At 41.0% G+C, this 13,517-nt stretch overlaps 1 protein-coding gene across 3 annotated transcripts in view; it reads left to right on the top strand.

The window, feature by feature from the left end:
- The window catches only part of Arhgef28 (Rho guanine nucleotide exchange factor 28), a 373,543-nt gene that overhangs the window by 279,717 nt on the left and 80,309 nt on the right, over window positions 1-13,517 (top strand). For 2 of the 3 annotated variants that reach the window (XM_017799469.2, XM_017799470.2), the window contains 6 exons: window positions 2,856-2,911; window positions 3,919-3,967; window positions 5,719-5,863; window positions 5,944-6,071; window positions 8,125-8,265; window positions 11,569-11,816. In XM_017799469.2, coding sequence (XP_017654958.1) covers window positions 2,856-2,911; window positions 3,919-3,967; window positions 5,719-5,863; window positions 5,944-6,071; window positions 8,125-8,265; window positions 11,569-11,816 — 767 coding nt within the window. The remainder of the gene's footprint in view (window positions 1-2,855; window positions 2,912-3,918; window positions 3,968-5,718; window positions 5,864-5,943; window positions 6,072-8,124; window positions 8,266-11,568; window positions 11,817-13,517) is intronic. The other variant, XM_029566139.1, reaches the window with a different exon arrangement.

Raw genomic sequence — 13,517 nt, 5'->3', positions numbered from 1 at the left:
AAACAAAAACATTTTTTTGAAAAAGAAAACTTCAGTTTTTGACTCAATTCTGTATATCTTTTTACAACGTTTTAAAATCTTCTTCCCTTCCTCCCTCCCTTCTTTTTTGAGATAAGCTGTCATGTAGCCCAGGCTGACCTCACATTCACTATGTAGCCTAGCCAAGGATGAATTTGAATTCCTGATCCTCCTGCCTTTGCTCTCCAAGTGCTGGGATTGCAGCTTTCTTTTTTTAGCATGGTGTACTGCTTACATTTTGCTCCTTAAAAATAAATAAATAAATAAATAAATAAATAAATAAATAAATAAAGGCAATCAGAGAGATGGCCTTGTGGTTAAGAGTGTTACTGCTCTTAGAGAATACTGAGTTCAATTCCCAGCATCCATGTTGGATGACTCACAACCACCTGTAACTCCAGCTCCTGAGGGATCTGATGCCTTTGGTCTCTGTGGGCACTTGTACACATGTGCACATGCCCACACAGAGACACATACACACACATATCATTAAAAACAAAAATAAGCCTTTTTTTAAAAAAGGAAAACTTGGGGCTTGAGAGATGGCTCAGTGGTTAAGAACACTGGTTGTTCTTGCAGAAGACCTGGGTTTGAATCCCAGCACCCAAATGGCAGCTAACAATTGTCCGTAACTCCAGTTTCAGGGGATCCTACGGCCTCTCTGTCCTCCCCTGGCATTGCACGACACGAGTGCACTTACCTACATGCACGCAATACACTCATACACATAAAATAAAAATAATAAATAAAATATTAAAAAGGAAAACTTTGGTCAATCCATTCTTTAATCCTCAGCTCTGTTTCTTCTCTCCATAGATAAGAAAGGGCCTGAGCAGTTTCTGGAAACCTTATACATGCTGCTTCTTTCATACCTTCATCCAAAATCTTCCTCTTTGGGGTTCAGTCTACATGATTCATTATAGTTGAGCCCTTACCATTATTGTGGGAGAATCTGGAGACTGTGTGACCCGAGTCCTTTGTTAGCAACCCCTCTTTTCTGCTTCTCTGCCAGAGCATTTTTACATTTTTCATCATATGGACATTGTCAGAATGTAGAGTGGGTGTCATTTAGTTATTTTTGTTAGAAAATAGCGAGAACTTTTGGTTTGCCCTTGGGGTTACTTTTTAGCTTTATGACATTTTTTTCCTATTGTAGCTTGGGCTATTGTTGCTCTGATCTCATTTTTCCAATGTCTTCCTCAGATAAGCGTCACTTCAGCTATCTGTCTTTGACATCGTCTGTTTTATAATCAGAGCCTTCTTTGCCACATCCTGGAATCTTTCAAGTTTAATTTCACAGCAGTGCTTTGATGTCTTTGTCACACAGATCTGTCTCCATTTAATAAAAACTTTGCTCTTACCCTTCACTTTCCTTACAGCCAACCCCTGCCTGTCTCACAAAGATCCGCTCCCCTCTCATCTTGCTGGCCTGCACTCATGTCCTGTTCTCCTTTCATACCTTCGGGTTCTACTTCATTGAAATCACTTCTTCTGTCTTATCAAAAGCACATTTCAAATATCTACATTTCCCGTGCCTATTCCTGGACTTGATACCAGTGGCTTGCTCTTGCTATGAGTTTCCCATATACCTTTGTTCAGTGGCATCTCTTAGCTTCTACTTTTTCCCTCTCTTTGCTTGGTTTGGAATAAGAGGAGAGCTGTTGGATTTCGATGTTTATCAGGAGGGCCAGTATACAGAGTAGCCTTGCTCTGCTTGTTGGTATTAGGTTGTTGGCAAAAACGCTTCTTCAGAACTGCTGAAGTTTGGGGCTCAGGTTTCTGCCTGGCTCACCATGGGCCACTAGATCTTCCCCAGTGTGGCTTTGATGACCTGAAATGGAGTTTTTACGGAAGGAATCCTAAAGGCATTTCTGACACACATCTAGTTTGACGTACAGTGTGGGGGTCAGTGATGAGAGGTGACAAGGAAAAGGAAGCAGGACACGGCAGGAACATGACAGCTCCAGAATAGAGCCCTGTGGATGCCCCGCATGTGACAGTAGCCTGGTCTCTATGCCCATGAACAGAAGGGAACAGGGAAAACCTCTCTCACCTTCCTCAGGGACATGAGACCACATGGGCAAGTGGCAAACTGTTCTCATTCAATTTGGCTTCCTCCAATTTCTTTTTTTTCAGATTTATTTTTATTTTTCATTATGTGTATGCCCTTGTCTCTGTGGGAGTATATGCTCATGAGTGAAGTTACCCATGGAGGCCAGAAGATGGTGATGGAGCCTCTGGAGTTGGGGTAACAAGTGTTGTGAGCCACCCAAATTAGATGCTGGAAACCAAACTCAGGTCCTCTGCAAGACCAGTATGTGCTCTTAACTGCTGAACCATCTCTCCAGACTGCAATTTCTTATTAGTAAGACTTCCTATTGACACTGACGATGTGTTTTTTTTCCCCCAGCATTATTGTGAGCTTGTTTTGTGTTTTGTTTTGTTGTGTTTTGTTTTTTCTCATTCTCCTAGGCAGTTTACCTGGTGCTACAGTTGGAGATTTCTACTGGTCAAGTGTCAGAAATCCCTTATGATATAATGCATAATAGGAAATGAGCTCTCAGGAAGACCCAGAGATGTGTAGCTTGCATAGTTCTGGGCTTTATGATTGATAAGATAATTGCAGGAGATGAAAAATATCTCCAAGGAAATCAAAATCCCAATGAGTGTGCTTATGCTTGGGTGGAGCTATGCATCATTTAAATAATTGCCTTCTTAAGTTCTAAATACTTGTACAGCTGTTTTAATAATGACCAATAAACATTTGATATGATTTTATTTATTTCAGAGTCACTTAATTCAGATAGACATTTTTGTATATTCTCTTTTTATTTCAGACTGTAAGGCAAATGCACACAAGGGCTGTAAAGATGCTGTACCTTCATGTACCAAGGTAACTCATATGTCCTTGGTATCTAACTTGCTGCATACCATCTGTTGGAGAGTAAACTCTTGTTTTATTGCTGTCTAGTTTTATTTCTAAAGTGATTATTACCGAGGTAACATATACTCAGAGTGTATGGCTGTTTATTTAGCTGTCCAATTTTAGCAATAGAGAGAAAATTCATTCACATTATATGAGGAGGGCAGGCTAGGCTTTCTGCACAGACAAGTTTGGTTTACCAGCACAATCCCAGAGTACTCACTAATGAAGAACAGAGCAGTCATTCTCAAACATCAACTACTACCAGAATTAGCTGGAGGACTATAAAAACCTACACTTCTAGGTCCCTTCTCAGGATTTCGGATTCTGTAGGTCTGTGTAGGGCCTGAGGATGTGTACTTGTAGCACACTCTCAGGTGGCCACTGCTGCTGCTGAGAGCCCACCAGAAGGCCCAGAACTAGAAGGATATGTCTTTGGGGGTGGGGCTGCAAGGATGATGACATTGTGATTCCAGGTCTCCCTTCCTTGCTCTACAGTCATGTGAGAGATGCATGTGAGATTGAGTGTGATGCTCCAACAGTGGGAAACATGGAGTCACAGAGCTCTGTGTTAATTGACACCCCTTGTGTCAGGAGGTAGAGCTGAGGGCTATGTAAAAGGTAGAAAAAAAGCTCTACAGAGCTTGGGGTAGTCATCCACAGCAGGAGGGATAGTGAGGGTAGAGAGAAACAAGGAGGAACAAGGCAGCATGGGCCTGGCTGCATGAGCTGGGGCTGCCTGGTTGCCCTGAGTAATGACCGAATATTCACAAGCTTCACCACAATTATTACCTGCACATTTTTACTGTCATCACACCTTACTCTTTTTTGCATTTAATGTCTTTTGCTTTGAATTCTTTGAACTAAATAACAAGTATGATATAGATAAGAATCCTGTTCTATGAAACCATGTGTGCATTCTTGTAGCTCAGTGGTGCTTTGATCTTATTTTATGTGTTTCTAATATTCTTTACTAGAAGTTCCAAGAGAAATATAACAAGAACAAACCACAGACCATCCTTGGAAGTAAGTGATGTGGAAAACTGACAAGAACTTAAAAAAGTTAATACATACCGTGCATTTTTTCCATTATAAATATACATCCTGCTTTTGTTTTCTCATTAGTCCAGTTATTTCTTCCTTTATAAGATGTGCATGGCATAATTTTAGCTATGCAAAGAAGTCAAGAAGGATATAAATTTCTAGGTCAGCCTAAGAGTCTTTGCATTGTATATGGCCTATGATCTTTGTATACTGGGGGCCATATGGAAAGAGCAGGATCTGATTGTCTCAATTCTGAGATTGTCTAGTGGAATATACTCTATTGGTTTAGCAACTGTTGAGGGGAAAGAGAGATACCACATTAAATGTGCACAATTTTATGCTTCCCTAGGAGTAGCACATACTAATCTGTATAAATACATACTGAATTCTTCTTAGGAATTACAAACTTTAGTGGGAAAAATCTTTAGCTTTGGCATCTGTGGGTTCTCACTGGTCACTGTGGCCTGTTTTCATGGAGACCTGGTGTTTGAGGCTATCTGCTAGTACCTTAGAGATGATGAGGAAATCAGAAAGCATGCCGAGGTTTTGTTTGTGTATTTCTAAATTTGGTGGCTCTTTTTAAAAAGTATACATTGCTGAAATTTAAATAGTTTCTCTTGACAATAATCAGTGACCTTTGAAAGCTTTTTTCATTACCTGCACGAGCCAGTCACAATAACATCTTCTAAGTTTGACAACCTTTTACTTTATCGTGAGAGATTTTACAGTTTCTCCTACCCTGAAGTTGCTTTTCATGATGTTGGCAGGGATGTTAAATGTGTGGTCACTTTTCATTTCAATGCTGTAACAAAGCATGAGTGATATTGTGAAAACCACTTCAGTGGGGACAATTAGGTGTGCTAAGTCTTGTTGACATGCTTTGGGGTGTTACGCAAGGTGTCAGAGCTGGCATTAATAGTTCTCTCATCACTCACTCCCTTACCTGGACCTCAAAAATCTCTTGGCAACAATTCCAAGATGCTTCATGTTTTCATAGGGTTAAATATGTAACTAAAAAGAAGCTTAGAATTTATAACTTAAAATGTCAGGTATTCCTCCTGTATACAGTCCCTCCTTATATATATCCTGGAGTCTCTGTGAGCGTTTCTCCCTTTTGCTCCAGAATGGGTGTGCAATAGCTACAGTATGAAGGGTCTGGAATACTTTCTCAGAGTCATTTAAAGTTCAAACCAAAGGTAAACACATCCATGCCCAGAACAATTCAGGAAAACATGGAAGCACTGGTTTTCAATCTGAGAGGGAGCAGCTCAGCTGGGCTTCGGGTTTCATTTGCCTGAGAGTCTTGCTCCCTAAGAAGTGGATGCCCAGGCATCATTCCATTCCTTTGAGCTGCTCCCTAGATGCATTTGCTTGTTTACACACACCATATGCATTCTGGTAACAGTGCTAATCACACCGTGCATCTATTTAAAGCTGGCTTTGAGGAGTACAAGCAATGGTTTATGGGAAAGCTGGCCAGTGTTTCCCCATTCCATTTTCTTGTCGTGCCAAACACCCACAGTCTCCCAAGGGAGGTGTAGAAAAGCAGGCCTGCAGCTTGGGTGTCAGAGGTGTGAAGAGGATGGGACATCTGCAAACTACCAGGAGGTGGCAGGGAGACTGGTTTCTTAGAAGTGGCTGCTTGAGGGCTTACCTTTCTGGACTTATGTGACTTTCTTTGCTTGTAAATACTGCCCTTTGTGTGACACACATGGTGTCCACTTTGCTTCCAGGTTCCTCAGCTAGAGACGTCCCACAGCCTGGGCTCTCCTTGCACCCTTCCTCCTCCATGCCTATTGGACTGCCAGCTGGAAGGAAGGAAACCACAGGGCAGGTGCATCCGTTGTCCAGAAGTGTTCCAGGTACCACGCTGGAAAGGTAAGGCTCTGCGTGCCACTTCGTCTTCATGGCCCAGGGTGGCTGCTGGGGCTAACTCATCTCCCCTCTCTCCCTCCCAGCTTCAGGAGGTCAGTGACATCCTTGGAGTCTGAGGGTGACAATAACAACTGGCGAAGCAGGTCTCACTCTGATGAGCTATTCCAGTCTATGGGCTCCTCGCCCTCCATGGAGTCATTCGTGATGGAAGGTGAGAGCATGTGCTTGCGTTCTTCTTGGTCTCTGAGCAGTCGCTAAAAGGAATATTTCTTGAAGTAAGATGGAAGTGTATTCTTTTGTTCTTTAAAAAATTTTTACATGCTTTTTGTGTCTGGATGTACGTGTATGGGTAAGAGACCATGTGTGGAGGCCTGAAGTGGATGTCAGGTGTCTTCTGTCACTCTCCACCTTATTTTTGAGGTTTCTCAGAGGTCACCGGTTCTGCTAGTCCGGCTACCAGCTTGGCCCAGGGATCCCATCTCTGTGTCCTGAGTGCTGGGATTACCAGAGGCTAGTGTGCCTGCCAGGCCTCTTCATAGGTCCTAGAGATCTGAACTTGGGTCCTCATGCTTACATGGCAAGTGCTTTATCCACCGAGCCATCTCCCTAGCCCTCTCTCATCCTTTTCAAAAGAAGTCTTATGGTGTCTATTTGGCATAGATTCTCCTTTTCTTAAGGGTCTCAAAAAATAAATAGAATGAGGACATAGGAAAGGAATTTGTGGTAATAAGGCGGGTAGGAGGGAGATTAGAGAGGGTGAGATGTTACAGTAATCAGAAGGTACTTTATACATGTATGGAACTGTCAAAGAACAAAGTCAATATAAGGCTTTTTTGTTTTTGTTTTTTTTTTTTTGAAAAAAGGAAAACAGTCAAGAAGAACAAAATCAGATAGTGATTGAGGCGATAGGAAGCAAATTTTAAATGGACATATTCCTGAAAGATTAGGTTGTGAACGTAATTCAAAGAATGAAATACACTGTGGGCCTGTCATTGAAAATGTTTCACAGCTATTGCAAGTTTGGAATGGAGCCCTTCAATCAAATACATACTTTGATTAGTTAAGTCTAGTCCTGCCTGGTTCACTGAGATACCTGTCCTGCCTTCTGCCCACTACTTCTAGGGAATAAAAGCATTTTAAAATGTTTGTTTGCTTTTTCGGTATTTTTTCCCCTTTTTTTGGTCTTTTTGAGACAGAGTCTCTGTAGCCTCAGCTAGCCTGGAACTCACTATGTAGACCAGGCTGGCCTTGATCTCACAGAGATCTTTCTGCCTCTGCCTCCCAAGAGCCAAGGGATTAAAGGCGTGCACTACCACACCTGGCTTATTATTTTTATTTTATGTGTATGAGTATAATGCCTGCATGTATGTAAGTATGTTCATGTCATTCAGTGCCTGCAGAGGTCAGAAGAGGGTGCTGGATCCTCTGGAACTGTATTCATAGATGGTTGTTAGTTGCCATGTGGGGTGCTAGGAATCAAACCTGAGTCTTCTGTAAGAGCAGCCAGTGTTCTTAACTGCTGAACCATCTCTCCAGCTCTTTAAGTGTATTTTGTAGCATGATTTGATCCTGGGGATTGTTTTTTGTTACAAGTTGTCTCAGTAAGAGAAGGCAAGCCAAATGGAAGGGGAATACTGTCTAGAGGAGAGTGGATTCTGCCCAGAGCCTCTTTCTTTAAATCCTTTGTCATCTCATCTTTACAGCCTTGAGCTGGAATCTCTAGAGTTCTGTTTAGTGCAAATATGCTTTAGTTTTCCTAAAAGATGCGTGTGTGTGTGTGTTTAGTTCTATCAGAAAAATTTACACTTACTTGTAACTCAGAGCCTCACACTCTGCCTTCTGTTTTGCCAAGTCAAAGGCAAACCAAGCGGACAAGTTCACAATTCAGATTCGAGTAAACAGTGTAAAATAGCCCAGGGCAGAAGAAATCTGTAGGGCCAAGATTCTGTTAAGCTCAGTGCAGACTCTGAAGGTTACCGAAAAGAAAACTCAACAGAACAAGCCAAAACAAACCAAAGTCCCTCTGGTTCCCATGCCCGGCATGTGCAGCTCCTGCTTTGACATCCGACTCCCTTGCTCTCGAGGCAGCCATCTTAGTTCGGACATTTCATCCCGGGTTTTCAGATGTTTCTGGTCAGAACTGGAACTGCGGTGTTCTCACCACGCCCTTTCTGCTTTCATAGCAGCTTTGAGCTTATCAATGTAGTTCTTCGAGGTGCGTTTGTGATGAGTATGTTACTCTACATTGGGATTTTCTTTTCTAGATGTCGTGGATTCGTCTCTGTGGAGCGACCTGAGCAATGATGCCCAGGAGTTCGAAGCTGAATCTTGGAGTCTCGTGGTGGACCCTTCATTCTGTAGTAGGCAGGAGAAGGATGTCATCAAAAGACAGGATGTCATTTTTGGTAAGCATTTCGAATATGCCACTGATTCAGTGGAAGGCAGAGGAAAGAGCATGAAGGTGGAAACTGTACAGGCCCTGTTCAGTCCCAGTTCACCATTTTTCAGCAGTCTGATCTTAGACAAACTATATAACTCCTCTGCACCTCAATTTCCCCATCTGTAGTACAGGGATAATAATAGGTGTAAATTGCTCTGGAGCTTAAATGAAGCATAGTGAACTTCCACACACCCCCTGGCACTATGGGTATCAGGACTCTGCATATGGCCTATGGTTCGAGTGCCGTACCAAGGTACTGTTTATATAGACTGTGCCAGATTCTGTACACAGGTTACAATAGCATTTGTGTGCTGTAGTCCTAAGTGTACAGTTCAGCTATAGTGAGATTTCACTATTGTGTGCTATTGAGAGTGAAGACAGTCTGAAATAGGAGCAGTTAAAGTATAGATTCATTAGAAAAAAAAATTTGAAAAAACTTTTCAAAGAACAAGTTAAAAGCAGTTTCAACAAGACACCCTACTTTAGAGCCTTGGCAGGGTCTTCATTTTCCTTGACCTGTACCTTTGCTGGGACACCAGCAGAGGTACTCACCTGTAGTAGGTGGGGGTGTGCGGTCAAGGAGCTGGGGATGTGCTTCAGAATCTGCCAGGGGCCTTGGGAATTGAGTCACTGGAAACTGAGAGGAGGATGCTGTCTCTTTTAGTGTTCTCAAGTTCTTAATACTATGCTGCCATTTTTTTTCCAGTACCTATCAATCGTACATGCTGTTACAAATAATCTAACCAATTTGATGAATTATCGTATGTGACATGGCCTTTGGTGTCAGAAAGGTTTGCATCCCAGGCAAAATCTGTTTCTTCTGTTCCTCATTGCTTCCCTTTTAAAGATGAGGAAAGCTGGCAGGTGGTTCCTAAGTAATCCTAGCACTTGAGAGGATTGAGAATCTGGGGCCAGCCTGAGCTACCAAGCACTGAGGAAGATCTGTCTCGAAAACAAAAACAACAAAAATAAAACAAGGGCTGGATAGTAGCTCAGTGGTAGAGCACTTCCCAAGCATACTCTCTGGAGTTCATTCCCAGTATCATATGAGAGAGAGAGAGAGAGAGAGAGAGAGAGAGAGAGAGAGAGATTTCTGTTTATGATGAAATAGTACAGCTGTTTTTTAAATTATATATTTTATTTTATGTGTATGAGTATATTGCTTGCATATATGTAAGTTCACCTAGGCATACAATGCCCACAGAAGTCAGTTAGCCTCCCTGAGGGTGCTGAGAACCAAATCTGGATCCTTTGCAAGAGCAGCCGGTGTTTTGTTTTTTTTTTTTAACCACCGAGCCATCTTTCCAGCCCCACGGCTGTTTTTAGATTCATTTCCTCTCTGTGCCTGATATTTTAGAATTTTTCCCAGACATACAGTAAGTTTGGAAAGACTCATGTAGCACTTGTAGCCCTCATACTCTCACATATTGAGAGTTACTATTTTCTCTCATGATGGATTGGAAAACTCGAGATATAATTCATATACAATAAAATCCCACCCCATATGTAATCAAGCGGTTTTTAGTGTGTCTCTCAAAGTTGTGCAACAATAAGGCATTATTAAATTCTAGAACATTTGTATCACTACTAAAAGAAACCTTCTACCCATTAGAACGTCCCATATCTCCTTCTTCCTCAAGCCTTGGGTAACCACGACTGTACTTTCTGTCCCTTACAATTTTCCTATTTGGAGCATTTAACAACAGGTAGGTTTTTTTTTTGTGTGTGTGTGTGTGTGTGTGTGTGTGTGTGTGTGTGTGTGTTGTCTGGCTCCTGCTACTTAATGTGATGTTTTCAAGGATCATCCTACTTATAATATACATCAGTACTTTATTCTTTTTTGTAGTCAACTGATATTTCATTTTGTTTATCTAATTAGCTATGGATGGTCCTTTTGTGTTGTTTCCATTTTGGAAGTCATTTAGTAACTTTATTTTAAATCTTTTGATGAATTGCACACTAGTTTCCAAAGCAGTTGCACCATCTGACATTCCCATTAAGAAGGTGTAGGTTTCTATTTGCTCTATATCTTCACCAATACTTGTCTATTGTTCATCTTTTCTTATTATGATTTTCCTAGTGTGTTTAGAGTGGTGTCTTATTTTGGTTTTGATTTGCATTTCTCCAGTGACTAATGACCTTGAGCTTTGTTCTGTGTATGGGGGGGGTTGTGGTGCCTTCCATCACTAAGTTATATCATAAGCCCTGTTGAATGTCTTTTCGGGTGCTTAGTGCCCCTTTGTTTATGTTTTTGAAATAATACCTGTTAAAATCCTTTTCCCATTTTTAAATATTTTAAAAGTCTAGTTATAAGACTTTTCCATAGTTGCATATATTTTTTAGATAATATATAATCAGAATACAATATTACATGTATTTGTATATAGTCATTTTCCTCTGGAGAAAGTGGAATTTTGGAAACTGATCCTGCAACAGAAAGAAGGTGATTATGTTCTTATTATTTAGTATCTTTACCTTTCAGATCTATTTTTTAAAAGTGAGTTGGGGGCTAGAGAGATGGCTCAGCAATTAAGAGCATTGGCTGCTCTTGCAGAGGACCTGGGTGTGGTTCCTAGCACCCAAATGGTGGCTAATAACTGTCCAGAACTCCAGTTCCAGGGGATCCAATGCCCTCTTCTGACCTCCATGGGCATTACATTACATTACACTTACACGTGCAGGCAAAACACTCACACGATTGTGTCAACATATACAAGTCCCATGCAAGCCCAGGCAGATAAAAAGCCAGCATAAAATTGGGGAAATGAATAGCAGACCCCAATCTTATCTGAAGAAATATTGGCAACTGATAATTGCTAGGTTAGAAAAGAGTTGATCTTCCTAAAACAAGAGACTCTATATAGACTGACTGGACTTTAGTGGATGGACTTGCACTGGGGAATGTCTGGGGGCACTGGCTTGAAACAGTGGGCCTTAACACAAATGACAGAGTATATGGGTTCCAGTGGGGGAGCTATGGGAGGGTACCATTGAAGACAGGGGTATAAAGATGCTTAAGATTGTTTGAGATAGTCTGTATGACATACACAAAAATTTAATAAAAACAAATTTAAAAAAAAAATAAAGAAGTGTTTTAAAAAGTGAATTGGTAGGTTGCAGGCAAACAAGATCTGTAATTCTGAATTCTTTTGTTTGAAGTAAACAATATCAGTGCATGATTATTAACATTATTATTAACATGGAAGGCTATGTACCTGGCACCTGTCTTTCTAAGTTCCTTTGGGTCATGTGTATGCTCATGTTTCAGAGCTGATGCAGACAGAGATGCATCACATCCAGACCCTGCTCATCATGTCTGAGGTCTTCAGGAAAGGCATGAAAGAGGAGCTGCAGCTGGACCACAGCACAGTGGACAAGATCTTCCCCTGCTTGGACGAGTTGCTGGAAGTCCACAGGCATTTCTTCTTCAGCATGAAGGAGCGCAGGCAGGAATCCTGTGCTGGTAATGACAGGAATTTTGTGATCCACCGAATTGGAGATATTCTGGTACAGCAGGTAAGACAGGTGTTGGGGTCCTGGTCTCAGAACCCGAAAGGTTTTCAGGCTCTTTATAGTAATAAAAACCTGGAATTATGGAGAAATGGAATTGATTTCATTACAGTTACTGCCAGATGGCCTGGCAGATTTTCTTTCATTGGATGTTGGTTAATCCTGGTTTACATGGGTATCAGGGAGCCTCTAACAGCCAATGACTACGTCCTCTGTCTGTCACAGGACCTGTCTACAATGGAATTAAGCTTTTGGTCTATGTCCTAAGAAGGGAAGGGGAAGGGAGTTGAGTTCATTACTATCGATGTGCTTAAATACAATATAGTGCACACACACAGCATTTAAGTTTTTTTTTTTTTTTGCTGAATATCTACTCTTACATGTCTAGCAATGTAAAAGCCTACATTAGTAAAAATATTTTCATTTTGATCAAAGAGGCCTCTGTTTTGCAGCTTAAAGCCCTAGACCTGTTCCATCTTCATAATTCATCTGAAACATGATGACAAGCAGGAAGGCAAGTCAAGAGAGTGTAAAGGACTTTGCACAACAGTTTAAATAAGAATGTTGAAATGCCAAGTGCATTCAAAACTTAAATGCAAGATTTTAATTTTATCATTTGAAATTACTTGAATTTCTTCTTCCTTAATATAAATAATCATGATTTTATCTTTGTTATTGGCCTCTAATCATTGGAACCTGTTTTATTCTTAGATTCTTTTCATACTTAATAATTCATCAAGTAAAAAAAAAATAATTCTCCAGGTATGGTAGCGCACGCCTTTAATCCCAGCACTCGGGAGGCAGAGACAGGTGGATCATTGTGAGTTCAAGGCCAGCCTGGTCTATATAGTGAGTTCAGGGCCGCTGGGACTACAGTGAAACCCTGTCTCAAAAAGACAAAAAAAAAAATTCATCAGGTCGCCTAGCATGGTCCAAGTGACCTGATGGATGAGGTATAGACTTCCGTTTAGGGAAAAGGATTGGGAGAGAAGGACAAGTCTACTCTCCTGTTCCTTGTTGGCATACGTAGTGTGTATGTGGTAAGGGAACCCCTGATACTTTGTCAGCAAGAGTTTCTCAAGTAGTGAACTAGCATCATCCTCAGATAATGGGTTTAGTTGTTATGCTTTGTGGGAACAAAGGAGGCAACAAAGTGCTTAAGCATATAGGAAAGGAAAGTCCGAGTAACTCCTAGAGTCTAACATACAGACGCCATGTGCTGTCAGAAGTCTGGGTGGAGTGTGATGAAGTATAGTCCGCAGGACTCCTTGGGTAGGTGAAAACTTGTGGATATTGTCCAAACCAATAGTTTGGTTTTCTTTCTTACTTCAAGAACATAAGGATCACCTGGAGGTTTGTTAAAAATGAGGATCTATGCTCCATTTCTCAGTGGTTTTGTAAGAATGAGCTAAGATCTGGGATTAAAGATATTTAAATTTTTAAATTTTTTCAATTATAACCCCTAGTGGTAATATCTTACAAAACTACAATATGATAATCATGAAACTGACATCAACATGGTCAAGATAATGTTTTCATCACAAGGTTTTTCATGTGACCCTTGGTAGTTATACCTACTTCTCTCCTGTTGCCACCTCCCCTCTAAGTCCTGGTAACTATTTCTTTAATTTTGCTATTTTCAACAGTATTATATACATGGAATTACATGGTGTATAGTCTTTCAGGAATTAGCATTTTTCACCCGGC

The sequence above is a fragment of the Nannospalax galili genome, unplaced genomic scaffold, assembly GCF_000622305.1.
Source record: "Nannospalax galili isolate Female #2095 unplaced genomic scaffold, S.galili_v1.0 scaffold898, whole genome shotgun sequence".
Lineage (NCBI taxonomy): Eukaryota > Metazoa > Chordata > Mammalia > Rodentia > Spalacidae > Nannospalax > Nannospalax galili.
The sequence above is the reverse complement of the archived record's forward strand: the minus strand, read 5'-3'. Positions and strand labels throughout refer to the sequence as shown.